General features: G+C 48.4%; 1 protein-coding gene across 8 annotated transcripts; it reads right to left on the reverse strand.

Annotated features, from left to right (window-relative positions):
* Window positions 1-373: 373 nt before the first annotated feature.
* LOC135810012 (AT-rich interactive domain-containing protein 1B-like) lies at window positions 374-12,174 on the reverse strand. 8 transcript variants are annotated; one of them, XM_065323472.1, is made up of 6 exons: window positions 11,546-12,174; window positions 10,660-10,899; window positions 6,919-6,988; window positions 5,841-6,152; window positions 3,754-4,963; window positions 374-1,312 (listed from the first exon to the last, which is right to left on the reverse strand). In XM_065323472.1, the coding sequence occupies exons 4-6, from the start codon at window positions 6,082-6,084 to the stop codon at window positions 1,081-1,083; spliced, it is 1,686 nt and encodes a 561-aa protein (XP_065179544.1). In that variant the 5' UTR covers window positions 6,085-6,152; window positions 6,919-6,988; window positions 10,660-10,899; window positions 11,546-12,174; the 3' UTR covers window positions 374-1,080. The 8 variants fall into 8 exon arrangements, with proteins under 8 accessions (XP_065179544.1, XP_065179542.1, XP_065179545.1 ...); XM_065323470.1 differs by having other exon boundaries at window positions 11,534-12,174; XM_065323473.1 differs by having other exon boundaries at window positions 11,514-12,174.
* Window positions 12,175-25,418: the final 13,244 nt, after the last annotated feature.

Consider the following 25,418-nt stretch of genomic DNA (forward strand, 5'->3'; position numbering starts at 1 on the left):
AGGGATAGCAGTCAATGAACAAATCAGTATACAATGTAGCTTTGAAGTTTCGTGCGCAGAATCACCGCGGCGACAGTTTGTCCTGGGTGAGGTTGGTTGAAGGGCCGAAACACTGATTGCCATAAAGGGAGCTGAGTCAGTTGATAGTTGACCATGACTAGGTTATACAAGAGGTAACAGGATGTATTCTCACCAGCCCCACTGTGACACCAGTATAGTCTGTAAGTTATAATAATGCATGTCGCCCTCTGTTTCTTATCTAGCAAGGAAGGATACTGAGCCAATATTAACATTTAGTGTAAAATAAAAGGACTCGCTCAATCGAAAAGGACACATGCCTCGATGTGCCCTTTGGCATGATTTTCAACACAGCAAGGATAACAGTTAATTATTTGAAGATTCTTTTCCATAGTAAGAAAGCAGCTGTCTCAGTGCCAATGATGGTGCATGGACGTGCAGGAACCAACTGCAGCAGATACACTAGTCGCATAGGCAAGAAGCACATAGCAAGCATTGCTCGGCTGTGATTGTGGCGGAACGAAGCCGTTACTAAAATAGAATGCACTCAAAGCCATTACTAAACAGAATGCACTCAAAGCCGTGAGAACTACAAATAATTACTTCAAAGTATATTGTCAAGTTGTGACCCTGATGGCGCTACAATGTAGCATCCATCCAAGTTACGGAGTAAAAGTTCGACTACAGTACCGAGGCTCAATGAAATCCAATCCAGCACGTGAATGCCATGACGGACGCTGTGCAGCCCTAGACCTGCGGACACTGGAATGTGAACAGGCGCTGTGCGGCGACTTGGTCTTTGTGATTGGATTTCATTGAGCAGCACTGCAATTTACCTAAATGACATCTCATTTGAAAATTGATGGAGGTTGCCATGACAACACCAAGGGATGAACTCAACGCTGTAGCCATGTTACTTCTGCGATGATTCAGAGCCCACCACCACCACCACTACCACCACCGCCGCCGCCTTCCAGGCTGCACCTTTTATCTATTTCTCGAACCGATTGGCAACACAAATTCTGCGCTATTCCGGCTTGAGCTCTGAAGCACAAGAAGAAGCTAGTGAGTGGTTGCCGTGTCATCTGCAGTGGAGTAGCGTACGGTGGCGCGCCGATGGTTGCAAAACCAGTTGTTCAGCTGCTTGGACGTCATGCCGACTTTCAGCAGGAGGCGCCCGCGGTCTTCCATTGTCGGGTAGCAACCATGCTCACGAGCCCAATCCTCTAATATGCCGGTGCACGTTTCGCAGCGAAACTTTCTTTTCCCCGTCAACAGCGAATCTTTTGGCTTCCTGGAAGACGAACAAGATCGAAACCAGAGAAGAGTACATAGAATTAAACTGGCTGCAAGTTGACAATTTACTGGCCCTGCTATTTGTGAAGTATGTGCCAACAACTGCTGAACACAACACCTCATCAGCACTGTGGAAGTTGTTGCCAAGGGTTTCAAAAGGGAAGTGGAAAAACAACAGTCGACTCTGGCTCGTTAGGGCTAGCCTAGCTGAGCAAATATGCCGACGTTTTGGTTGCGATATGCTTTTCCAATCCCTTGAAAAGTGGCAATAATAATTTACCAAGAATGTAGCTCTTTATCTATAACTCGGAAGTAGCGGCAGACTTGGCCATTTGAAAATAATTTGAACTGGCCAACCCTCCACAATGCGCTCTTGGCCCACATTCACAACACCATACCCCATAGCAAGGAAGTAATGTTCACTATGGAGTATGGTGTTGTGACTGTGGGCCAAGAGTGCGTTGTCACCGGGAGAGTTGGGCAGTTCAAATTATCTAAAAATCAGCAAAAAAATTGCATCTATATTTTGAAAATTCACACTTCAAAAATAAAAAATAAACACTAATGAAAACTGCTTCACCCCCCCCCCCCCTTAATGGCCAGGGCGTGCAACGTTTTAGCACAATTTCGGACAGAGAATGCTGAGACATTCAACGACCTGATACTGAGCCCATCCACAGCTCATCGGGGCTAATGGGTCACGGTCCTTTCAACATGGAATGTTCGTGGTCAGGGGTGATAATCCACCGATAGGCCATCGAGATAGACACAAGCTACATCCCGCGGCTCCACAGAATGCACAGCTGATCGGCTGATGGTGGCTGTGATTAGGCAAGACTATTGAATAGTACACAGAGCTGCAACAGTCACGTGATATCCCAATGATATTTAAATAATTTTGATAGATTTCAAAGCCTCCAATATCACGTGACTGTTGCAGCTCTGTGTAGTATTCAATAGTCTTGCCTAATCGATGTTCAACTGTATCAAGAATCATAATTCCAAAAAGCGCAGAGAAAATCCTTTAGGATTCCGACTCAGGGTGGTATTGGTTGTAAATGGATTCCTGAAATTCTCGTCTTGGGCTACAAGTTTCCAGCAACAACAATGTAAAGCAGCAACGACCATCCTTGAGTCTCAACTTTGCCAGGGATTTCTTATCCCAATACTATTAAATAATTTTGATAGATTTCAAAGCCTCCAATAAGAAATCCCTGGCAAAGTTTAGACTCAGATCAAGGATGGTCGTTGCTGCTTTACATTGTTTTTGCTGGAAACTTGTAGCCCAAGACCAGAATTTCAGGAATCCATTTACAACCAATACCACCCTGAGTCGGAATCCTAAAGGATTTTCTCTGCGCTTATTGGAATTATGATTCTTGATACAGTTGAACATCGACGCTGCACATTTTCGTAGTTTGCACGCTCCAAGTGCACATACGCCATGACCCGATCTCACCAAACTTCCCACGAAAGTTCATTTCGTGTTCCCTGCAAGTTTCGCGTCCAAAGCTGCGAAAGTTCGTGCGAAGTTTCTCACTTTGTGACGTAACAGCGAAAGTTCGTGCACACTTTTTCGTTTTGCAGAACCTCTGTAATGTCACATTGGGTATTGTTTCCAGCAATAGCGCACTATTACCTCACTGGACTCGGATGGAGAGCCAAGGATAAATTTATAGTAAAGAACGCTATATTGTCCACTAACAGCACCAGTTACTAAACAATAACTTGTAGATTCTTGGTCCTTTTTTCTTTATTTAATACCTCACCAGTATTACCTTACCAGGCAGGCACAGTGGGTTGGTCAAAGACCATGATTGAGATACAAGAGGTACCTGGTTCAAGTCCTGCCTGGGAGCGGTTTTTCCAGCCGTGCTGCTACCCACAGTCAACTGGGAACTTGTGGCCAGGCACAAGGGGTACATGGATGCAGCTAATGGGGTCGTTTTCGGCACTTGTGCCAGTGGTTGTGAGACTTACCCACTCACCCCCACCGTTAGGCGCTGCACCTGCCGCTAGGGTTTATTGGGTGTTAGCGGCCGTCGTGAGTTCCCTTCGGTAACGGATACGATAATTTACTTTTTTTTTTTTTTTTTTTTAGTATTACCTTATTATTTTTGATTGCTAACTACCGGAATCCAGCTCCCCTGATGTACCAGCCATTATCTATCAGTATCATATTATTATTATCTAGTATTATTGCCTCAACTGTTCTTGTCGTTGACGGAACCATAACTGATGTTAGAACTTGGCCATTTCCTTCCGCCCTGCCGGACTCTTGTAGTTCTTTTAAACTCTTCTACTTCTGTTTTCTCATCTCCTCTTCATTCGCTTCTCTGCAGTGGTATCACTGTCATTAGGCCATTTCCCTGTTCTGGCTGCCACTCTAAATGAATACAAATACATACAATACAAATATTACTTCACACTAGAACTTACAGTCTGGTGGGACGAGTTCTAACGTGGAACGGGCAGATTTGAAATGTTTCCCAGAAGGAGCCCGACTTTGACGGAGGACCGGCGACATGCGACCTATCTCCGACGTGCAAATGAAGGTACTGCGATGGCTGCTGGTGGGGCGTCTGCGCATGCCGGACACCTGTTTCCCAGCGATTCACACCGGGATATGGCGGCCAGTGCTGTGTGGCTTGCTGCCCCATGTATTGCTGCTGCTGTTGCTGCTGTGATGGAGTAGGTATTGGACCTGCCGAATGCGCACTGTGTTCGGGAGACAGCTGACCTTGGGCCATCGGGCCCATGCCCTGGGGTAGTAGGGCAGGAGGGTTGCTAGGCATACCGAATGAAGCGGTGGGCGACTGTTGGTACTGGCCCGACACCCTTGAAATGCCGCCCACCATACCGGCCGTTGTACAGGGCTGTGTGTAGGCCTGTTGATTAGGATAGTGAGCGCTGACACCCGCACTACTTCCGACCGCACCTAGTGTGGGCCCTGAAGCGGGTGCACTCTGACCGACTACTGGCTCCCAGCCTGCTCCAGAGTGTACCGTTGCCGGCTGTGATGCGAGTGCTGCTGGCATTGCGGAATTGTGTGCGTACGGTGTTGCAGAGTGTTGCTGCTGCTGCTGCTGCTGAGGATGATGATGGTGCTGTGGATGGTGGTGGTGGTGGTGCTGCTGATGGTGATGCTGGTCATGTGGATAGTTCTCTGGAGCACTATGCTGTCTGGTAATAGCTGCTGTGAGCGGTGGAGCCACGTGTTGTTGGCCAAACGGAAACGAGGGAAGACCGTCCTCCCCGGCATGAGGGTACTGGCCTGTCGAGATTGGTGACGCTATGCATGACGTTGGAGGCTGATGGGCTTGCGACGTTGACGGCATTCTCGATGCTTCTCCGTATGTGACAGGCGTCATTGGAGAGAGAGGTGCTTGCGCAAGACAGGTTTGAACACTGGGACTGGTGGCGCCGATCTGTTTGGATGTGGCCGTGGGCACGAGACTTGGTACATTGCCAGCAATAGGGAATCGGTCTTTGGTTCTCCAATCCTGGTGGGGATCCCACGGACCTCCGTTACCCGCAACAAACTGCTCACCCGGCTCAATGCGTCTGTGTGCATGTGGCCTCGTTGACTCTTCTAAGGGTCGGGCTGTCTTTGCATTTTGAACCTGTCCAGTTTGGTAGGCTGCAGTAGCTATCACAAAAAAACACATGCACACACACATACAAACACACACAGTCATATAAATACACATTCACATACACGTAGACATGCAGGAACACACACATAATAAATACACACACATATATACGTGTATACATGCAAGAACACACACACACACATTCAGGTGTCCAGACAAACACAGACACGCCGCATGTTCATTCGTCTATACTCAGACAGAGATGCGCAGGACCACTTGAGCCAACAATACATGCAGTCATGCTCACGGTATTCCAGACATCGTTGACGAAACATGACTAACTTGTCTTAAACATCCATTAGCAAGCCCTCTAGTGATGCCCGGTCCACCCAGTGGGCTCTCAATGCATACAGGAATATGGAGTGTTCAACCTTATTTGGTAGTTGGATTATCCTCGTACGTGTATAGCCTAAACAATGACAAGCCCAAGGAGTTGCTGCTGTGGCTTGTTTTGCCTCGGCCTGTGCTGGGTTTCTGTCCTGCATGTAGGTCCTGTCGGGCAATGATGTCATCACCTTCAGGGGCATATTTCAAAAGACTTTTCTTAGTTTCAGACAATACTTGATGCATGGAATGCGAACACTTATCAGGAGGTGTGTGCTGCAGGAAGTCACTACACATTTGTCCCTAATCAAGGTGCTCATTCCATCTCAACAATTCTCAACAGTCAGTCACCTCTGGTTACGCTAGTCGCATTTTTCTTGGTCCCGTACAACAACCGGCGATGCGTGTGTGTGCCTGACAGTCTTCATGCTATCTAATTCTATTCGTCACAAGCAGGATACGTGCGATACTATTTGTTCAAGGCATGCAGGGCACCAGGTTCCATAACCCCTCGAAGTGGAGAAACATGGTTCTGTTTCGACTGACCTTGGTTGGGGTACCAGGCCGATGCGAGTGTTGACGAGTCGAAGCTGGTGGCGGACGATGTGGCGTGTCGGTCCGGCGAGTGCTTTGCTCCGAGCGAGTAGCTGGATACACCGCTGCTGCCTGTGCCTGCGCCAACACCACCGGCCATTGTGTTGCTAGGTGTGGACGGCATCATTCTCTGGGCAGTGCAGACCGGGTAGCAAAGCTCTTCCTTGATTGGCGCTACGGGCAGCATAGCTAGCATGATCTGTTCATTGGTACGCAGAGTTTCTGACAGTCACAGCAACAACAAGTGCAAGCTAGGGCACTGCCCTGTACAGAAAACATGTTGTACAGAAACATTCCAGATTACTTGTATGGTGACATTCGAGGATATGCCACATTCTCTGACTTGTTTCTGGAACAAAAATTAACGATACTGTACCAGTACTTCAGAAGTACTAAGCATTCTGCGCAGTTCAGTTGATTCAGACAACACGCATGCACACATGCACAACACAGGCACGCACGCACACGCGCACATGCGCGCACACACACACACACTAATGAACACATGCACGTCAGATGGCAGAAGCCTCACTATATCTAATCTTCGGGGCCAAGTTTGAATTTGAATATCTCCGTAGCATTGCCTTCTACTGCTCTTTGAGAGAGAAAGAGGAGGGTGTGACGGGAACAGGGGAGAGAGAAATGGAGAGAGAGAGAGTGTGTGTGTGTGTGTGCGTGCGTGTGTGTGTGTGTGTGTGTCTGTGTGTGTGTGTGAGAGAGAGAGATAGATAGAGAGAGAGAGAGAGAGAGAGAGAGAAAGAGAGAGAGAGAGAGAGAGAGAGAGAGAGATAGATAGATAGATAGATAGATAGATAGAGATAGAGAGAGAGAGAGAGAGAGAGAGAGAGAGAGAGAGAGAGAGAGAGAGAGAGAGAGAGAGAGAGAGAGAGAGAGAGGGAGCAAGCGAGCGAGAGACAGAAAAAGAGAGAAAGACAGGAGAATGAGACAGGAAGAAGAGAAGAGGGGAGGAGGGGAAGAAGGAAAGGAGAGTTACTACGTTATCACGCACACATCTCAGTTACTACCTTACCTTTTAGCGGGCAAGTTGGCTACCGTCGACCTCTTGCACAAAAGCACAGTTTCAGTTTATACTTGTACGCCTGTGCAAGAAGATGGACAGAAAAAGATATGCAAGAACAGTCAGAGTACTAATAGCAGCGGTACCAACAGCTGCAGCAGCAGAAGCAAGCCCAGAACACTCAGATACTAACTGTGATATTAGCATGAGTACATAAGCTATAGAAAATAATGACTTCCTGCACAACGGTTTCACACAAGAAAGCGGCTTACATTACCACGGCCTTAACCATAGGTTCAGTCACCGACAAGAGATCATCAGACTGGCAGAACATCAGCATGAGCAATGCTTTCGAAAAGGGAATGCTTTACGGCAAGTTTCCAACCGTCTTAACAGCTAGACACATCCTGTCACTTCCAGACTACTTTGTATCCTTTTTCTGGTTATTCTAGTATAAGTCACCATACCCTGCTTCAAGTATAGAGTGTGCTCTAAGCTTAGAGAGTGACGCTTTATGTAGTTTTGCACTAACAAGACACACCACAGTTTCTGGGACATCGTCGTACTTCCATCCGAACTAGTGGACGTTAGCACTTTACTTTCTTTTAGCCTGTTCAACTTCATGCCAGTTACTGAGTACTACAGGGTGAAGGCAGAGCAGCTGAGCTGTTATGCAAAGCACAGCAGTGAACTTAGGCTATGCTACAATACACTAGTGAGTAATGGCGAAGGAATCACAGCCCGGCCATCCACAGCTGGAGTAGCCAGGTGGTGGTCTGCTCACTTTGCACTGGGCGTAGCAGTGGTACTGGGGCTGTTTGCACCACTTGATACCAGGCCTGCTCTAGTTCATTTGCACCAGCTTTCGTGTCGTGAGACAAATGCGTTGTCTGATCGGAGGGGCAATTTCCACCTACCTATGTATTACATGCAGTCCACTTGTTGTACAACACTAAGTGACTGGCAGGCTACATGCGATTTAACCACGGAAGTTACGAAGGTGAGCAGATGAGGTGGAATGCACGAATGCGCGCCAATGCGAGAGAGAGAGAGAGAGAGAGAGAGATAGAGATAGAGATAGAGATAGATAGAGAGATACATAGATAGGGAGAGATACATAGGTAGAGAGAGAGAGGGAGAGAGGGAGATAGATAGATAGATAGATAGATAGATAAAGAGAGAGAGAGAGGGAGTGCCACACCATGCAGCATGTCTCCGTTGCAAGTATTACCAACGCTCAGAGGAGCACCAAACTGCAGATATCAATACGCTAGATCCCTCTCTCCAAGGTAACCAAACCAAGTTCAATTTCAATTCGCGTCCCAAATGTGTTGGAAAGTGGTGCTAGGCCGAGCACAGATTTGCCAACCTGGATATCACGGTCTGCGGCATAATAATTATGATGCTCGAGTTTGAAACCAGACTCTGATGGAAGCAATTTTTTAATTGTCAACATTCCAGAGAGTTTCTTGCCCAATTGGAATGATCCTGATACTGTTGGTAACACCTGAGAAGGCGTTTGTTGTGTATGACGTGGAAACAGTGCCGGGCCATTGCTTACCGAGGATCTCGAAACCAGCTACTTCGAGGGAAGATTTTGGTTGAATTCCCTCTGAGGTGCACACGCTTGTGATCTATGTTGCGCTCCTTCGGTTATTGCGTGCCTCCAATCGAATCCCTCTCCTATCGTGCTATGCTTCCACATACGACTAGAGAACGAAAGCAGATTCTACTCATGTGCAACCTGTCTAGCTGGCTCACTGGTAGCATCTCTCTAGCTGAATTGCCACACATCCCCACGAGATCGGACCTCCCGTAACACGGTATTCCCGGTCATCCAAAGAATAGTGTTAGGAGACCTCCCTGCCAGCTTCCAACAAGCAAGCTCAACTCATGATATCGGTGCATGCATCCTGACACTGATGTTGAGTTATCACGGCACAGCGGAGCACCATGACCGATGACCAAAGAGGATGAGTATTGTCAACGGTTGGATGCTATTGATGTCGGGGCTGTCCAGCGGCACTGTGCCGTGGGGTTTACTGGTCGGCCACAACCATGTTTTGACCTGCAACAATGCAGTCTGCCGCGGATCTGACTAACGCCAACATCCTTTATCCCTGTGTCTACGGCAAGTCAGCTGAGCCAACATAGACCAGCCTTGCGCATGAGCTTGGCCACGGGGCGCTTCTCAATGACAAGCTTGCAAGACGGAGAACAGCAGGCAACAGATGCAGCAGTTTCCTTTTTGGATACAAGTTGCAACCGGCTGCATGCCTGCCTGCGACCCATGACCTTAATCTTAGCAAATCTGTCCAGCACTCTGAAACACTATCCCTCGCCCCAATTGCAGGCACCCGCTGATCCTAGCTCTGAGCAGTGCATACGTTTCAGGTCCGATGCCAAGTCTGCAGCAGTGACACCACCGCATCCACTGCAGTATCATCGGCAGCATACTGTTGCCTTCACCTGTCAAATGTGACTCTGATCATGTAGCAGATGGTGGCCTGTCCTGGTTTTGACTATTTCCAGCCCGATATATCAATGTACCATGACCTGCGGGCCACGCCAGCTTTCTTCAACATTCAAGAAAATGTCATGGCAGAAGAAAGGACAGGCAAATGTTTGGAACCTGATGGATATGCACGATATTTGCACTGGTTTTGAAAGCAATTAAATCCAGCAAGTGGGGGTGGATACGGCAAGAAAACAAGGCAGGATTTTTATCTGCTAGCCGGCTGACTATTTTGTGCTTCATGTTCCTCTCCTAGACTAGCTACTTTCATTATCCTCTGGATAAAATGCAAGAATTGAACATCCATCCTTCAGCTACCTACAAACTCTCAGACTTGTCTGGGTAGTACGCTAATTTAATGTGTTCAAAGCATTCTTCCGGGGGTCTCTGACACTGCGTATTACTTACCTTCCTAAACCAGTAGGTTCACCGGCACAGTGGAGCCAATTCCTTTTCCGCCAGCACTTTTCACCAGGTTTTCAGGCGACCCTTTCAGGTCCACCACGGCGGGCTTACCGCAATTCGCCCACTCGATTTGAACGTATTTCCTGGCCTTGCCTAGGCGCCAGGTTATCGAATCTCGATCAGATGTTGACATGAATCGGCAAAATCTTGAGGTTCGACTGGGCTCTCATCTTCGACAACGACAGCTTGCCTCTTACTGAGTATTACTAATAGCCGGAATTCATCGATGGACGCATGCACTCTGCCATCTTTTGCAGCCCATCAAATATTCAAGATGGGCATGCATGATGGGGAGTAGACCTACTAATCGCGCCAAGTCACTAAGTGCTGCTATCTACTCAGTATGTAGCGGGAATGCAGTGGCCAGAGGCACGCGTGCGTACAAAATCCTTTATCCAAGATTGTCAAGGGCAAAACAATCAGGCCGATGACCGTGTACATAACAACATGATTAGTGTGTGACTGATGCCTTGATGGCGGTAGTGTTTCGCTGGAAGCGCGCGAGGGAGAGATAGTGTGAACTCTAAGTTCTTGCCCGTGTATTGTTGCGATGAATGTATCCGCTTGCAGTACTATTGTGCACCAGCTGTTCTTGTGCCGGGCTGGGAACGAACTCGAAACATGGGTCGCACACGGGTAGGACCCCGCTGACTGGGCATGTTTTACGGGCAGCGCGAATGATTCACAAGGAAAGAATTCAGAGAATTGCCTGTAACACCCTGTTGGCATACAAGATCAGAATACCCAGGCCTTTGAGCCCCACTCTCACTCACCTAAATAGCCCCAGTGACGGATGATGTTGCTATTGAAGGGCTAAATCGCGAGCACCAGCACCAGCACCTCTAATCAGAGCTCCAAGCAGCAGGTTTCGTCGCCTCCCCGTGCCAACAGCAATAGCGTCAGTAGGAGAGCTGGTGAGGAGGAGAGATGTATCCGGACGCGGAACGCTCAGCCCAAGTTCGGACGAGGGGAAAATAGCCCGGAGATACGGTCGCCTGAAGGCGTGTAGATACCTGATACAAGACAAGGCAAAGTGAATATGCATTACAGCTCCGAAGACACCGCATGGGTGCGTCAGTGCGAGAGGGGTGTACTACCGCACACTATCACACACACTATCTTACACAGTGGAATCTTTTGTGGCCAGCTCACCAGATGAAAGAAAGTGGAAGGGGTCACCCTCAGTGGTCATCCAGTCACCTGTATCGGATACGACACACTCCTTCTTGGTTTCTTACCAGATGGTCCTGTTGTCGTTTTGCAAACCGACCGTCTTGCTTGTCGACCGAGGCGTCGCACGCTGGTGAAAAATGATCCTCAAAGACTCGCCGACCTTGTGCCTATATGATATGTCTTGCGTAGTCGCAAAACGTTGGGACTGTGATCGCGCTGTTCAGGAGGAGACTAGCTCGAGAGCGTGTGTTGACGGGCGCCTTATGCCCCTATATTGTAATGCGTATCGCTACTCGTGCTGGGCAGCTAGGGTGGGCGGGTGCACACGTTTACCAGTACTACACGTCTTAGACAACTACCGTGTATTTAGCTGCTGGATAGTAGGATCCCCCATCAGTATCACTATCAGGCTATCCGACTACACACAATACCTAACAACACAATCATTACATACATTGTTATTGTCTTTCTTACACGTGCACCCACCAATGTTCCCGGCGGTGGGCGTCAGGTGACCACTAGTCCGTGTTCAGTGGAGAGACTCTTGCACAAGACCACCGCAGTGGCTCCAGATTCTGCTGGTGATGCTGCTACCCACACTCACGGACGCACTGAAGGTGATTCGCGCGAAGAGACGGGGAGGCGTCCGTCACAGGATGACGGAGAATGGAGAGTGTTGGGAAGTCGGACACTGCGATATCTCCACTACCCGACACACGAGCGGCTGAACGGCAGTTGTACACGGTGAGAAGTGACTTTCAGCGGACCAGGCCAGCGAGCAGTCGCTAAGACCGCACAGCTCTCGACGTTATCATGATCCCTAAACAAGGAAGCTCTGACTGTCCGTGGCGTGACTCGCCAGATCAGCTCAGCCCGTGGCGCTAGCAGATGCTATTCAGATTCTTGGCGGAGGTCTCATCCCATACTAGTGTGCGGTTACAATGGGTGTGCTGAGGTGATCCTCCCTTGATGCTGCCACTCAACTGTGGCCGTAAAGGGCAGCAGAAACGGATCATGGAATCTCCAACTTTTGACCGAGAGGCTGCGGGGTCGCTACCCGCTAATGGTGGGTGGCTGAGAACCCAGCGTCAGCGATTTCGGTTATGGAATGTTCTCAGAACTGCACCTGTTTGGAGCCACCAGTCAGCGATGTGTTCGTGTTACCAAGTAACGGACGACAGATTACTAATGGGTTTGGCCGCTTGACAAGAGCGCTTCGTCTTGACAGGCTAATGGTCATATAATGATCCGCAGCGTTACCCCGGACCAAGCTCGAGTGGTAGGGCTGTTGACAAAGGGCCTGGGAGCGTACTAGACAAGATGTCAACGGTGGTGACGTCCCGTGTCTCCGATCACATGCCCATCACACTGCTATGCATGCCATCCTTGGGCCAGTGGGGGCTGCATGCTGCCTGGCTCTTCATGGTCGTCCAAGTGTGCGGTTTCCTTGACCGACTGGCACTGTGAGACTACTACGAGTACGCACGATACTCACGATAGCGTATCTATGATATAATGCCTAGTAAACTCAATACTGCTGACTTCTGGGTGTATTTTTTAAAGTTATGTTAACGTCTGCCACGAAAAGTCCTCGACACACAATGTGAAGCTTTGCACACTCATACAACACCTTACGATTGACAAAGAGTCGACTCGTCAGAACAATTTGAGCGTCCAGTAAACAGAAAAGATTTTGACATTGGCAGTGACAAAGGTCCTCCCTCTTCAAGTTATTCTGTCCTCACGGTCGCTGTGTGAGACTGGTCTCGGGCGCACGGGAGGGAATATTTATAGCAAATTCCCAAGCGGGCTAATAGTACCACGGCCGGAGAGTGAGAATTAGTTTTGCGAAAGTGTACTGCACTGTACGTGATTTCGATGAGAGGTCCATCTCAATTTGCATTTTACACTCTGCTTTGACATCCCAGTGTGCCCAGAGCCCGGCAGGAGATCTCTCCGACTCTATGCCAAACTCGAACTTCATTAGTACGTCATGCACCTCTCCAAGCTTGTAGGATAACAGGAGAGAATGGCGGCAGAATGCGATGGCTGTTGGCACTCTTCCTTGTCTTGCGGGAACAAGCCTGATCGTTGCGAATCCCTACTGTGGAAGTGTGGGGAAGGGATCGGAGAAATGAATAGAGCGTCAGCTGCATAAGTGCTTGGCAATCCACATCAGCTAAGCGTTTTCATAGTTGACACGGTATGACGCCCAACAATAGATTCACAGAGGATTAAAATACAATTCGCATTTAGAGCGATCCTGACATTGTCGACGATCGCGTGAGCGGTCCACCCTCTTCTAGTATCTGACATGCGAGTATTGTGCCGGAGAACTAGAAAATTTCAGGCGGTCCTCATTCGCTTTTCCTCTTGTTCTTTCTTGCTCAACGTTGTATAGTCACATTATGCAAAGAGATCCAATCAACCAGGTGCACAGCACGATATTCATTCCTGTTGCGGCTAATGTTATTTCGCCAGTTTCATCTGTAGAGATGCGTTGGAGCAAGGTACCGCCAATTTCTACAGCGCGGACTTCATTAGAAGTTTGGTGCCTCAACAGGAAATAGCATCGCCATCGGCTACTACTCTGTCGGGCTCCTACTCGCCACACACGGAGATGTGGACCACCCATGCGCTCCGCTCCACCTCCTAATACCAGGACTGGCTCCAGATACACGATGAAAAAATTGATAAGATGCGATGTACATTCTCCATTGCGTTTTGCAAATAGAAGCTGCAGAAGAGGCAGATGTGGAGAGCATTCGGAATTTGATTTCAGATCTTGCTACCGATTCGCGTTGGTCTGTCAGATGTCCATTCGTTCTTGACTGTGCCATGGGATGTGCGCTCAGAGGGGGTAAATACTTTGTACATTGCAAACTTGACAGCACTGGTGCTGGTTTGGCAGCTGACACACATGCTTGCATGCACAGGCTCAGAGCAAAGACGCTTGGTCAGCTACTGTTCTCAGACTCAGAGTCAGAGTCAGACTCTCCCATAAGAATATCACTATGCATGGTGCTAGCCAGAGAGGATAATAATTACATGTAAATGCACATGCACATGTACGAGCGTGACAGAACATACAATAAAATATAAATTTTGTCAGTTCGAGCACTCTGGCAAGGTATTTTCGGGCCTGGTTTAAATCTGGCGTTGGAAAATTTATTTTTCATTGCCGTATCATGTCCGGCCTCATTTTCTCTGTGCAGCGCTGATGAGTCCACAAGGGACGAAAGAGTTCTGTCCGCAGATTGAGTGTAAGTAATTATAATATGTATGATAGTAAAGGAGGCCGGACATATCCACAGAGTTCGCAGGTAAAGCCGCTGACACGATTGATGATGTTTAAAAGGCTCCCTACACTTCCACGACACGCGGGCACACGAATTAACGTACTCGATTCGCTGAGTTCCGATTTCGGTAGTATCAAACTACTATACCTGTATTTGCGCAGACGATTTCTTATGCCGTTATGGAAGTGCTAGTACTGTGCACCCAAATTATTTCAAGTCCGCTGCTGTAGCTTGACTGCAGACAGCTCAGACTGTTCAGTCCCAGACACAGTTTTACAGTACATGTACAATGTCATGTACATGTACATGTACATAATACTGTCATTGTATGTGTGAGAGTGAGTCCGAATTTGTGCCTATCATCATAGTATGCCCAACCAGGCTAATGAATACACCATCGAGTCAACGACTTCTAGAGGGCGCGGTGTGTAAACCCTTGCTCACGAGCAGAAGTGGTAAAGACGCATGCCATCCGCAGACCTTAGACTATTCTTGGCATTTGCACGTCGTAATTCGGCGAGCTCAAAACGATGAAACAGAACCCAAGATGTCACTGTTCTCACACTAACACGATCCGCACAGGCCATCTACGGGTAGGCATGATTCGTGGGCGACAGCTAGCCATTGACGAGGAACAGCGGCCTACTCATGGCGTCCTCTTCAGACTCAGTTCATTACCAATGAGCAGACACAAAGCATAGGTTCGTTCTAGACGGAAAAGAATCTCAGGACTCCTGTAAAGTGTTTGAGTTGCGCTTCCGCTGCCTGGGTCAGGGCATGTGTTCCCTCTTGACATTATCCGCAAGCATGCTTTCATGGGCAGCCCGTGCTCAAAATGTGAATGTGTTAACCTTTTGAGCACGACGCTACCTGAATGCCTCCCCACGGCAACACCTGCAAAAGTTTAAAGAGTTCGTGGTTCAATCTCTCCGCTCCATCTGACCTGCAGTGATGGGTTGTGGTCGTGGACCTAGAATCAGGAATTTATTTTAGCCAAGCTGTTGTTGCCGTAGAATGACATAGTGTGTAACTGAATCCATAAGACTTAGCCCTATTCCCGGCGTTAGAGGCACTCGTGCCGTGAATCGCGCACAGTGCTGAGGGTGTAACATTCATACATGTGCACAAACACGTCAGCCAGTCATCACCAGCACTCGTACTCGAACCAGGGACCTTCGCTATCCCTGTATCAGCGAGCAATGCTTTAAATTAACCACTGAGCTGACCAGTAATGGCAGTATGGTGTACATGTACATGTACATGTAGCTGTCATCCAACGCAGTGAGTAACAGTTACGTTGCAGAATTGCACTGTCATAATTGGACGGCGTACTGCAGAACAATGGCCAAACAGTGGAAACTGTTGATGAATTGTTGGCACGAGTAAGTGTAAATAGCAGTGGTAAAGCAGTGTAGACTACTTTGCAATATACTAGACCGTCAGAAGTGAAACGTGTCGTTTATTCAACCCATAGTCTATAGAATGTCAGAGATCCTCAGGCTAAATAATAATTGGAACTCAAGTACGTTCCAACTATCATCATGCCCCGAAGCCCAGACTACTCTTTATGGCCTAAGTACACACGTAGAAGCCTTCCGTGGCTCTGTGAGGTACAATGCAGCCGAGACATTCTGCCGTGGGTCCCTTTCGTAGGCAACAGTGTAGTCATTCCATCCATGTACAGTAGCGATTTTACGGCATGGCTAAGTAGCGTTGTCATGGACAAATCATGTTTTCTCTCATTGCAGTAATGAATGGCTTATTGTTGGCTAATCTGACCAATAATCAATCTGCGGGAAGGGTTTTCAACTTTTCACTAAAACTTCCTCTCTTTTTCAACCACTCATTTTGAGTGTTCCGCGTCTGACGACGTCCTTGCGCGTATACACGCTGTCCCAGACGGAGGAGAACCCCAGGCGCATAACGTGTACAGATGTTATGACTACACACTTTGCGACCACTTATACGTGTAGTTCTGGTGCGGTGGTGCGAGCATATTTTCTCTTCCTGGGATTGCCCGCAACAATACAGTCCATTCTCCGGACTTTGGCGTAAGTTGATCGTTCCTAGGAGACAACAGGAGCTCGCTGAGCTTGCTGGTAAACACTCCAGAGGCAGAGTCCTGAGTTGTGCCATTCCTCTCCAAATCACGCCTAATGGGTCTTGGAGGTGCGGGCAGAGGTTGATGGACGAAATGGCGCAAAGAACCTGCATAGCAGTTTGCACGTTCTGCCCACAACTCTTGTCCGCCGCACTGTGGTTGGTTGTGTTGCTGCCAGGCAGTGACACTGAACACTTCATGAGTGTTGTTTTGTCACATTGGACGCAAACTTATCCCCCAGGAGATCGTGGTTGGATTCCACCAGTTTTCCTAAGCCCATAGGACCGACACTTACAGTGGATCACTCGGATTGGATGTTGCACGACGTTTTGAACAACTACTTTTGTTTCCATGAGTAGAACTACTAGTGTTGGTTTATTTTAAAAGTCAGGGAGCGGAAGAATGGGGTGAAAACTGCTAGCTGGCATGCTGTTAATGATCGACCTGGGGCTCTTCACGTATCGTTGGCCTAGGCATTGACTAAAATTTAGTTTCCTTCTGCCGTTCTGGTTCTTCCTACGTGACAAAAGACCGTTGCTAACAAACCTAGATCGATCTGGTGGACACTCCATGTTCTTTCTGACCTAGCTTGGCATGTGAGACAATAAAAAAGACCTTAAATGTAACCACTGTACAGTGTGTATGACTGCACCTGACTCTACACACACACACACACACACGCGCGCGCGCACGCACACACACACAAACACACACACGCACACATCCATTGTATACATTTACAGAGATACCTACTCCATAGCTCAGGAAACAATAATTATGTACATTGTTCATAGCAGGATAACAGAACAACTAGGACCTCAAAAGGTATCCAGTTGTCCTTTTACTCTTCACATTAATTGTATTTTTGACTCAGTGCCTGAGTTCTCAACTTACATGTACATTGTATATTGACATATACTGCAGTCATGAACATGTACATCAGCAGTGGGCACTGCCACCCGAAGCCAGGTCAGCAGTGTGTAGGCTGTGTCCAGCTGTCATATTCGTTAACAATAAATGACCGTTATATTATGGGTTTGCTCCGTTCTGGCACTTTTATTGGTACTTTTCTCTGATATTTCTTAGGGTGTGCAAGCTCCACTGCAGCCACTTCATACATGTAGCACAGAAAACTCTACATAATCACCAAAGCAGATGGTCTCTTTGCTGCAAATTCAAGAAATCTCAATCAGAGTTGCGGTCAGGAGCCGTCCTCAGGTGGCTCCTGGCCGAAATCTTGGTTGAGATTTTATTGAATTTGCAGCAAAGAGACCACCTTGCTTTGGTGATTATGGAGAGTTTGAGTTTTCTGTGTTTCCCCGGTTTTATAAATGTTCTTCGTTGCTGCGTCTGCGAACCCTTGTGCTCTTGATTAATCTTGTCCGGTAGAATGATTTTATACTGCATCATAGCTAGTCTGACTCTGAGTAGTCTGCGGCAGAGGCAGTATACCAGGTATACAGTCATGTACATGTACATGATTGTACAGCATTGGGTGTACAGTCATACATGTGTATACGTATTATAATTATAACCCAATACTAGTTCAAAACTAGTATACATGTACAGTAATATCAAGAGTACTGTACATTGTACTCTTGATCATATACAAAAAAAATTGGTCATATACACGTACATAATTGACGTTGTACATGTACATGGTTTTAGTATGATTTTTCTATTGTCTGCATCCTAGTACAATGAACATGTAGATCTACATTGTACACAATGAGGCTTGAGCTGAGGCTGAAGGCTCGTACAGGACCTTCCACAGTCAATAGACAGTAATGTATACGATCATGATTGTATTGGCACGCTGCCTGACACTCTTCAAGACATGGCTGCCACTGTCAGTGTCACAGTGTGTCAAGTCTGTCATCGCTCTGCCGTTTGCGTTTTGTTCCCATCCATGGCATAAGCCTGGCCTACGCGGATAAAACAGCAGCATTGGGTACCTTTCTGGTAGATATCTGACGTGTGCTGTTTGGAAGAAGTGTTTGGATGCAAACAGAACTTACAAGAGATGAGTAAAGACTACTTTTCTACAATAGCGTTGTAGGCGAGGAGTGCGTAACATCAAAAGATGTCGTAATGTGGATTGGAACTATGCTAGCCAAACATTACGTAATTATTATGGTAGAGAAGTACGTGTAGTAGGTATTACAATGTGTGCGAGAGTATGGTGAATCAGTGTTTGTGATGATGAGGAAAATATGACGTGTACATGCAAACAAATGATGATATCATGATGCGAGGACGTCAGAGACGCTACAGAGCTCCCCTCCTAGTGAATGAGTAATGAGCGATAACTAGCGCGATAAAGTGAGAGCAAGCAAATGGGATAAGCGAGAGAGTGTCAGAAATAGGCGGGAAATCTGACTTGACGACCAGCTCGTGTTTGGCGTGGCGGAGGCACGTCGAATGCGAGCGATGGCGTCGGCTTGGTCGGATGGCAATGGTCGACAGACTGGTTGTCATGGAATGCTGGTTTGAGTCGGTCGATGGATACTGTGTCGGAGCGGCCGTTGAGGTCGAGGCGGAAGTACTTATCATGACGTTCCAGGACTCGGTGTGGACCAGTGTAAGGACGTTGGAGGGGCGTTCGTGTTGCATCTGTGCGAATGAAGACATGAGAGCATGTCGAGAGGTCAGCTGGAATGAACGGATGCTGGGTGGGTGGCTTGCGGGGTTGTGTAGGGCGGAGCTCGGACATGGCTTGTTTGAGGCGGCTGACATAGGACGTCGGATCCGGAAATGGCTCAGGCTCGTCAGTGAGGAAATCACTTGGCAGGCGGAGGTGGCAACCGTAGACCATTTCTGCAACTGAGCAGTTGAGGTCAGCCTTCAGGGAGGAGCGAATGCCGAGCAGGACTAGTGGCAGATGTTCCGTCCAGCGCTGTGGATTGTCGGAAGCTCGGAGTGCAGCTTTCAGTTGTCTGTGAAAGCGCTCTACCATGCCGTTGGCAGCCGGGTGGTAAGCCGTTGTGCGAATGCGAGATGTGCCAAGTAGTGACATGAGCGATGACCACAGGGATGACTCAAATTGGGCACCTCGGTCGGTTGTGAGCACAGTGGGAACACCAAATCGGGCGACCCAGGTGGCAACAAACTGGCGAGCGACGGTTTCGGCTGTAATGTCGGGAATAGGTACTGCTTCGGGCCAGCGAGTAAAGCGATCTACCATCGTCAAGAGGTAGCGAGACTCACTAGAAGATGGAAGCGGGCCTACGATGTCGACATGGACATGGGAGAAACGGGCATCAGGTTGTTTGAATGCACTTACGGGAGATGTGGTGTGGCGCTGAACTTTAGACTGCTGACAAGCGTGGCAGGTACGACACCACTCACTAATATCCTTGTTCATCGCGGGCCAGACGTAGCGAGCTGTAATCAGGTGCCTGGTAGCGCGGGTACCAGGGTGGGAGAGGCTGTGAAGCGAATTGAAAACAGCACGGCGCAGCTTGGCAGGTACATACGGGCGGGCAGACGCAGTAGAGGTGTCACAGATGAGCGAGTGATCAGTCATGGGCAGAGCTATAGATTGCCAGCATAGCGAAGTGGATGGATCCTTACCAGGACTGGGCAAGTCTGGATCATCTTGTTGAGCGGCGGCAAAGGAAGCTGTGTCAATGGCAGTGATGGCAGAGACGGGCTCATCGGGTAGGTGGCATCGTGACAGTGCATCAGCGGCAGCATTCTGAGAACCCTTGACATGACGAATATCTGTCGTGAACTCAGCAATGTACGACAAATGGCGCTGTTGACGCGGGCTGTGGGTCTGTGAACGGCTGTGGATGGCATGTGTCAGAGGCTTGTGATCGGTGCACACATGGAAGACACGCCCTTCCAGGAAGTGTCGGAAATGCTTAATGGCTAGGTAAATAGCGAGGAGCTCTCGACAGAAGGTGCTGTAGCGTGTCTCAGCAGGCTTTAACTTGCGTGAAAAGAAGGCAACAGGATAACACTCACCATCTAGCTCTTGTTGGAGGACGGCACCAACAGCAATGTCTGAAGCGTCGACCATCAAGCTGTAGGCGGCATCCGGGCGAGGATGGTGAAGTGTGATGGCCTCAGTGAACGCAGCTTTGACATCATTGAAAGCAGCGATGGCCGAGTCGGACCAGACGAGCGCGCCTTTGGTGCGGTGGCGTTTCTCAAGCATAGCGTGCAGAGGTGCGAGCTTAGCAGCAAGATGTGGCTGAAATCGGTGATAGAACGTGACGAAGCCGATGAACTCACGGAGCTTACGAACACTAGCTGGCTGTGGGAATTCACGAATGGCGGTCATGCGAGCGTCGAGAGGTCGGATACCTGAGGCAGTCACGTGATGTCCCAGGAAGTCAAGCTCATCCTGGCCGAACTGCGACTTCCGGACGTTGATCAAGATGCCATGTGAAGCAAGGCGGGAGAATATGCAGCGAAGGTGGGCCATATGTTCAGCGGGTGAGGCGCTAGCAATGAGCAAGTCATCCAGATATGCAAAGCAGAAGGGAAGGTCTGAAACTACCTGGTCAATGAAGCGTTGGAATGTCTGGGCTGCGTTGCGAAGGCCAAAGGGCATGCGGACAAACTCAAACAGTCCAAAGGGGGTGGTGATGGCAGTTTTCGGGATGTCGTCAGGGTGCACAGGAATGTGGTGGTATGCACGGACGAGGTCAATCTTAGAGAATATGATCTTGTCATGCAGGTGGGACGTGAAGTCTTGAATATGCGGGATGGGATAGCGGTCGGGGATCGTGCAGTCATTCAAGGCTCGGTAATCACCACAGGGTCGCCAGTCACCGGATTTCTTTGGCACCATATGCAGAGGGGATGACCATGCACTAGAGGAGGGACGAATAATGCCTAAATCTAACATGTGTTGGAACTCACACTTAGCGACAGCAAGGCGGTCGGGTGCCAGACGGCGAGGCTTAGCGTGGACGGGGTGGCCATCTGTGACTATGCGGTGTGTCACATTGTGCTTGACAGGCGAGTCACCAGTGGTCGGTCGGACAAGGTCAGGAAACTCACTCAGCAGGGCAGAATACTCACTAGGGCTATCAGTGTCCAGCAGGTTGGTAGCGGAGGTGCTGACATCCGAGGTGGATCCGACAACGGCAAGTTGAGTAGTGGAGTCCCGGAGACATCTGGCGGCCAGGTCGACAGTGAGTTGGAAGTGGCCAAGGAAATCCGCACCCAGGATCGGATAGCTGACGTCAGCAACGACGAAGACCCATTTGAAAGTGCGTCGGAGACCTAAGTCTAAATCTAGCAGCTGCTGACCGTACGTGGCGATGCTGCTCTGATTCGCTGCACGGAGACGAGGACTATTGCGATGAACACGACGAGACAGAGTTACGAATGACGGAGGAAGAACACTGACGGCGGCGCCGGTGTCGACAAGGAACTCGACGGACTGGGAGCGATCCTTGACGAATAGTAGGCGACCGGTAGCGGTATTCGAGGGGCCAACCACACTAGCGGTCGCGACTAGTGGCTGGCCTTCCCGTTTCCCGACAGGAATCGGCAGGGGTCTCGGCATTTGTTCGCCTTCGCACCGAACGCACGGTGATACCAGCAAAGGTCGTCGTGATTGTTACGGCCGGGAGACCTGGAGGCACTTGGGTGGCGTGACGGTGGCCCGGGACTACGCTCTCGTTGGCGGCCACGCTGGGAAGGGGCACCGGTGTCACGGGTCATCACATTCACAGCGGACGTCAGCTTGGCGAGTTCAGCTCGGAGCTGGGCCATCTCAGCCCTGTCAGCGGTGCAGGCCTGTTCCGCATCTGTGGACGCTGTAGATCTACATGATAAGGCCGTATACGTACTAGACCGAGCAGGGCTAGGGGCTTCACTCAGAGCGTGAACACTTGTACCGGTGAGTGGGTTTGAGCACGTGCTATCAACCATCTTGTCAGCAAGCGCGGCGAGGTCGGCCAGGCTGAGGCACCAGTCACGGGCAAACGCTGTACAAACAGCTTGCGCAGGATAGTCGGGTCTAGAGACTTACTGCCCGAAAGCGAGCGGAAGCGGAAGAACCAGCGTTGCTGGACATATTGCACTTTACTCACGTCGGAGGTCACCAATTTAGTAGTCTAGATACAGTGCAACGAGTGTTAGTTTCCAAGATCTTTACAAGACTGGCGAACACTAAATGTCATGAAGAAAGTGAAGAGAAAGGAGGTTTATATAGGAAAGAGATTGTGATAGAAGACTGTGCAATGAAGTTTGTTGTTTTGTTAGATATCTGACGTGTGCTGTTTGGAAGAAGTGTTTGGATGCAAACAGAACTTACAAGAGATGAGTAAAGACTACTTTTCTACAATAGCGTTGTAGGCGAGGAGTGCGTAACATCAAAAGATGTCGTAATGTGGATTGGAACTATGCTAGCCAAACATTACGTAATTATTATGGTAGAGAAGTACGTGTAGTAGGTATTACAATGTGTGCGAGAGTATGGTGAATCAGTGTTTGTGATGATGAGGAAAATATGACGTGTACATGCAAACAAATGATGATATCATGATGCGAGGACGTCAGAGACGCTACAGTTTCAGCGACATCCATCTACATTTTTTTATTTTTCTATTTCTGCACCTCGTAGTATGTCAAAAATTGAGGAGAGGGTGAGACCAACCACGCGTGCACGGAAGAAGAGAAAAAAAGAAAAGAAAAGCACGTAGACAAAAGGGGTAGGGATTAGCAAGTTACAAAGCAATGGGATGCCCAGCGAGCTATGCAGCGGAGGTGGTGTGACTGTGACTGTGATTTTGTTTACTGGAAGATACTGAAGTGCTGTCTGACGAGGGTACGGAATTTGGGCACATCTGGAGCTTGCCTAACACTGGGAGGCAGTTGGAGCCACGTGGAGTAGGAGGAAAGAAAGGGCATTTAATTAAAAAAATTATTTTAATTTATCTGGGGAACTTGCGAATAGGGTAGACCTGTACACGTGCATGATTGTACTAGTGTGCAGGGTAAAGATTCTCCACCGCAAGAAAACCGGCAATGTAAAACAATCAAGCTAATGTCACTGACCTCTGCTTGGACATCGATTACAGTATACCATAGCCTAGATGCACACTGGCACACTGGCACACTGGTAGACTGGTACACTGGCACACTGGCACACTGGTAGACTGGTACACTGGCACACTGGCACACTGGCACACTGGCACACTGGTACACTGGCACACTGGCACACTGGCACACTGGCACACTGCTAGAGCATCGCGGGTCTGAAGTGGAGGTGCCTGGGTCGAGTCTTGCACTTTGCAGATAGCAGCCAGTCTCTTATTCAGATGTGTCCTATACTCTATAGCCATTGTGTTTGCTCACTACGTGGGAGCTCGCCTTCAAGTTTTACGCTGAATCTAATTTTCACTTGACTAACTCACGACTGCCATCCAGAGGACATGAGAAGTCCGTTGAGCCTTCCACTCCGCAAACCTGCAAGAAAGCAGCCTTTGGGTATCCCTACAGTGTTGGTGGTGTTTAGGCTCGGAGACAGAGAGCTGCACTTGACTACAGTCACACTCGGAGCACAAAATAGCATTAGGTAACCTACTCAAGCTCATGACTGATGAGGGGTAATTCCCTGAAACACTATGACATTAATTTGAGCAGGGAGTGGTGCTTTCTTGCAGGTTTGACGAGTGGAAGGTTCGACGAACTAACTTCTCGTGTACTCTGGATGGCAGTCATGAATCGGCCAAATGAGAATTCAAGTCGGCAGGAAGAGCGCGAGCTCTCATGTAGGGACCCCGAGCAACACACAATTCCCAAAAGTATCGCCGAATTCGCTACAGCCTCTTCTTCGAGAAACATGTATGTGTACTATTCTAGAATTTCTATAAAGGCAGAAGAGAACAGAGACAATGCTCCATCCTTGTGGTGTTGAGCACTGTAGTCTACTGTACAGGCAGAACATTTCGTCGGTCAATAATTTAGTCCAACTCCAAAGAAAGGGAATTCGTCCGGTTGTAAATTTCGTCCATGGATGTTAGGAGTGTATTGAAAAGCTGGACAAATCGACATTAGTCCAGCATTTTATTTAGTCCAAAAGCTCCCTGGACGAAAAAGACGAAATTAAATTCCAGACGAATATTTCCGCTTATACTAGGAACTCTCGCTATCATGTACTATTCTATACTATTCGATGAATAGTCATCATCCACTGAAAAGAGAAAGAAATGCATGGAAAAGGGGTAGCAATACCTGAATGCGTGCGTGTGCGAATCAGTCTACATTGTACAGTTTTAAAAGGACATTGTTCATGTACATACATGTACATGGTATTAATATAATCGTATTATATAACCCAATACTAGTTCAATACTAGTATTAGATAAACCGTGTTATAGTTCACACATATTGTTAGTTTGACAGCATGAAACAAGGTGGAGGACACTGTGTTCGGAAGCAGTGACCTTACTACAACCATCCACGGTTGGCAGAGCCCCAGTCCGTTGGGACCATCTAAACCATTATGGGTGTTTGTTTGTTTGTTTCAAGTTTTATTTTACATCGCAAACCAAACGGGCATTGATGCCCAATATTATGATGGCGATAGAATAAAAAGTGTAGCTCGATAAAGCTTCACTTGCGAAAATGAGAAAACAGTCAAAAGGAAGTATTTGTACCGGTAATTACAAGTAGTAGTAGTAGTAGTAGTAGTAGTAGTAGAATTTATTATTTTACTAGGGAACTCCCAACAGGCGTTGCCTTTTTACTGGGAACCCTAGGAATGACTTGGTGCTTGTGACAAATGCAGAAAGGGGCTTAGCTTGACGACATCCAGGTGGAAGCATGTTCCATCTGTCTGCTGCCAAAAATGAAATAGCGGGAGGAGCGAAGCACGATAAACAAGAAACAAGTCAAGTTCGAACGAAGTAACAATCAGGGAGAAATAGGAAGATGAGGACCTATGCCAGAGGGAGGTGCTATTCGGCCATATTAACCGTAGAAAAACACTTTC

The sequence above is a fragment of the Sycon ciliatum genome, chromosome 2 (genome assembly GCF_964019385.1).
Source record: "Sycon ciliatum chromosome 2, ocSycCili1.1, whole genome shotgun sequence".
Classification (NCBI taxonomy): domain Eukaryota; kingdom Metazoa; phylum Porifera; class Calcarea; order Leucosolenida; family Sycettidae; genus Sycon; species Sycon ciliatum.